The following is a 3572-nucleotide window of genomic DNA, read 5'->3' on the forward strand; positions in this document are numbered from 1 at the left end:
CAGAATCTGGTAAATTTGTTTTCTTGAAAAAGTTGCTTCACCTAAACTATTATTTTTTAATTTTCATCAATAATCAATATTCTTAACCACATAAATTTTATTGCCATTATTGTTCCCTGAAAAAAAATTATTTAATTATAAATTTCAATAGCTAAATTTATTATTAAAATATTTGAACTTTTTCAACCGCGATAAAAAGAAGTCTAACCCGACCAACAAGTGCTAAATTTTGTACATGTTGAAAATTTGACTTGAATGTGGGAAAACATTAAAGACAATAGGATAAAATAATTGGAATCATGATTCTCTCTTTATCTGGTCTTTATATGAACAGATTTTATTAACACAATTAGTGGTTAATAAATTAAAAAGAAAAAAAATTAAATCTTAATCCTACACTAACACTAAAACACAGATGGTATAAGATTTATAAAAGATCAAGAGTGTTCAGATCATGGATATTAATCCAAATAATTGCTCCGCAAAAGAGTGATAATGAAATAGCAAAATTCTTTGACAATTTTGTTCATGCAACTAAATAGCAAGTGGTGAGAGCAAAAACAAATAAAAGGCCAAAGCCTTTTTGGCTTTAGAATTGAAAAGGTGGGGTCCATTTTGAAGATTCTATAAGCAGCCTTTTGGCTTTTGGCTTTTGGCTTTTGGACGAAGAGGAGAGGGAGCCGCCAAAGGGGAAGAAAAAAGGCAGACGCAAGGCAGAAAAGGAGAAGAATAGTGGCAGCAGCAGTAACTTAATTCTCCATGACGGGTTTTATTTGTTTTGTTGCTCCCTATTTAAATATGTCTAACTAATTTTCTTATACTGAGGTTAAGAATGAAATCATATTTAATGAAATAATTATCTTTTTATTTAATTAATTCCGCTTTAATGTTTATGATTTTTGTTGAAAATGTGAGACTCGACAGTTCATGTGGGGGACTCAATTTGTGGTGTTTCCGTGCAATAATGTTGTACGCTCTAGATGTTAAAATCAATGGAGCTATTTCAGCCGTTCAAAATCCGAAAATTGTCTCCTTATTTCTGAGTGAGATAAATTGATAACATCTTTTAGTGTGATAAATTTATAATTTTTTACTTAGTAATTTTATCTCGGCGTCTTTGACTGTTTACACATAAATTGACAAAATCAGCCATGATTCTTATGTTTCTCCTTATAAATGGATAATTTAAATTTGTGATAATATATATTTTATTTATTTTTCTTTAAATGATAGAATAGTAGACAAAGTTCAAATTAATTCCTTATTTCCATTAGTTTTAGGATTCAAACTCGGAACCAACCAAATAATACTATTTGAAAACCACTCTTTAGGCCGGTGACAAATAAGTGATAATAAGTTTTTGGTTTATAAACAAAATGACGACGTTTTCTATGCGAAATGAATGGTGACTATTGCTCTATGCCACGAGCGATTTTTGTGACTATTCAGATTCTCACATGAATATATAATACAATGGTTGATTGATAAAAGGATGACGGGTCTTTTGTGAGCTTTGTAGATATATTTTTCTTCCATTTGTACTATTGAAAAAAAAGAAAAAAAGGATCTATCTAATAATAAAAAAAAAAAATTGCTCCTAAGATGTCGGAGTGCTCTGAAAACGCTGAACTCCACGAAAACCCTAACCTGCTGAAAGTGTTTCCACCGCCGCTGAATGAAGATCGGTCCACTAAAAAGGCGCGTTTTCGCAGCCATGGTACAGACGAAGATAATCCAACGCCGCTATCCTTCAAGGAAGCGCTGGTTCCCTCTAGCCTACATAGAAACTCTGATGATGCTGAGATGGAAGATGACTGGGATTTTGAACCTGGCGATGTGATGGTTGGAGAAGATGGCACCATGCCAACTATCGTGTTCTCGAAACGAGTCCATGATAAACTGATTAAACCTTGGCAAAATTCAGTGGTAGTGAAGTTATTGGGGAGAAACATTGGATATAAGGTGTTATGTAACCGACTAAAGGTAATGTGGCCGACGATTCATGACTTCTCTGTGATTGACCTGGAGAATAATTATTATTTAGTTCGTCTCCACTCACCAGAAGATGCAGTCTATGCTTTAACCGAGGGGCCATGGGTAATTTTTGGACACTATTTGACAGTGCAACCTTGGACTCCACAGTTTGACAGCACCGTTTCTGATATTGCCTCAGCCATTGTTTGGATCCGTTTACCTGGCATGGCATTTCACTTATACGACAAGCGGGTTCTGAGGAAGGTTGGACAACTTGTGGGCACAGTTATTAAGATTGATTATCATACCGAATCACGGGAGAGGGGGAAGTTTGCGAGAATTGCTGTCCGAGTTTCCCTTTCTCAGCCTTTGGTGGCTCAATTTAATTTAGATGGAAAAATTCAGAAGGTTGAATACGAAGGGCTGCCAATTATTTGTTACCAGTGTGGTAAATATGGCCACACTAGCATTACGTGTCTTGCAAAACAAGCTGCGAATGGGGTTAGAACCGAGTGTTCTGAGAGTGTTCCAACAGCTAATGTGACAGCCGATAAGGATGGTGTCTCAGTTATGGTGGAGAACATTGGTGAGAAATTTGGCCCTTGGATGATTGTGGCACGTAGAGGGAAACCTAAAGTAGTGGTGGACAAGGAGAATATCACCGATTCGGAGAGGAATCAGCGTTTTAATTATAGTTCTGCCTCCCGCTTTGCTGCCTTAATTGATGAGCAGGATACAAATACCGCGACGGATTGTGCTGTTCAGAACCCTAGCACTGTCCCCCCCCAACAACCAGCTAATTCCATTGCCGATCATTTCCACAACCGAAGGAACCATCCCTTGAAAACCCTTAGCACTTTAAAGCCTCATAATCACCTATCCAAAGCTAAACAAGTGGCCAAATCTCCGCTTTCACGACCTAAGCAACAGAATCCCAAAACAGCTACTTCCATGCATGCAAACATTCGTCCCAATATTCCTAAAGATCACTCTACCAAGAATAATGTCCCTAGCCCGAACTCCTTAGGACACCCTCTTAGCTTGCCCGTTGAACCTTCCTTCATATTGACTACCCTGGATCCTCACAAACATACTGCCGTGACTTTCCCTATGCCTAACCATGAGATTGTGGGTAATCCACCAGGCTACTCATGTGGAAAAGTGACTGATAACTCAGATCAGCAACTCTACCCAAGAAAATTAGCTGATCCTCCTGATGGTAAAGATGATGGAGCTGTTAATCCGATGGAGTTTTCTGGTGGTAATCCTCAACTTGCAGTTGGCTATGAAGAGGAAGATATTATGTCTGATGATGAAAATACGATTATTAATGAGACCCCTAGCGTCCATGGAGGAGGGGCTCTAGGGCCTAGTTTGTAAGGGTTCATGCGCACCCCTTTGTTTATATTTTTAATGATGTACAACATAATGTTTTGGAATTGCCAGGGAGCTCTCTCGCCAGGATTTTGCAGGACTTTTAAGACTATGGTCAGTAATTATAAACTGAATATGGTGGCTTTATTCGAGCCTCGCATTAGTGGATCAAAGGCTGATGGGTTCATTAAAAAAAGTGGTTTCCAGAGGTCTCACCGGGTGGA

At 37.9% G+C, this 3572-nt stretch overlaps 1 protein-coding gene across 1 annotated transcript; it reads left to right on the plus strand.

Annotated features, from left to right (window-relative positions):
• The first annotated feature begins 1602 nt into the window (after nucleotides 1–1602).
• LOC127900675 (uncharacterized) lies at nucleotides 1603–3354 on the plus strand. The gene has a single exon (XM_052435865.1). It carries the CDS (start codon nucleotides 1603–1605, stop codon nucleotides 3352–3354), a length of 1752 nt encoding a protein of 583 aa, XP_052291825.1.
• The last annotated feature ends 218 nt before the right edge of the window (nucleotides 3355–3572 follow it).

The sequence above is a fragment of the Citrus sinensis genome, chromosome 3, assembly GCF_022201045.2.
Source record: "Citrus sinensis cultivar Valencia sweet orange chromosome 3, DVS_A1.0, whole genome shotgun sequence".
Classification (NCBI taxonomy): Eukaryota; Viridiplantae; Streptophyta; class Magnoliopsida; order Sapindales; family Rutaceae; genus Citrus; species Citrus sinensis.

What these genes read in the sequence shown, in the direction of transcription:
- LOC127900675 (XM_052435865.1), top strand. Translation starts at nt 1,603, where the DNA reads ATGTCGGAGTGCTCTGAAAACGCTGAACTCCACGAAAACCCTAACCTG.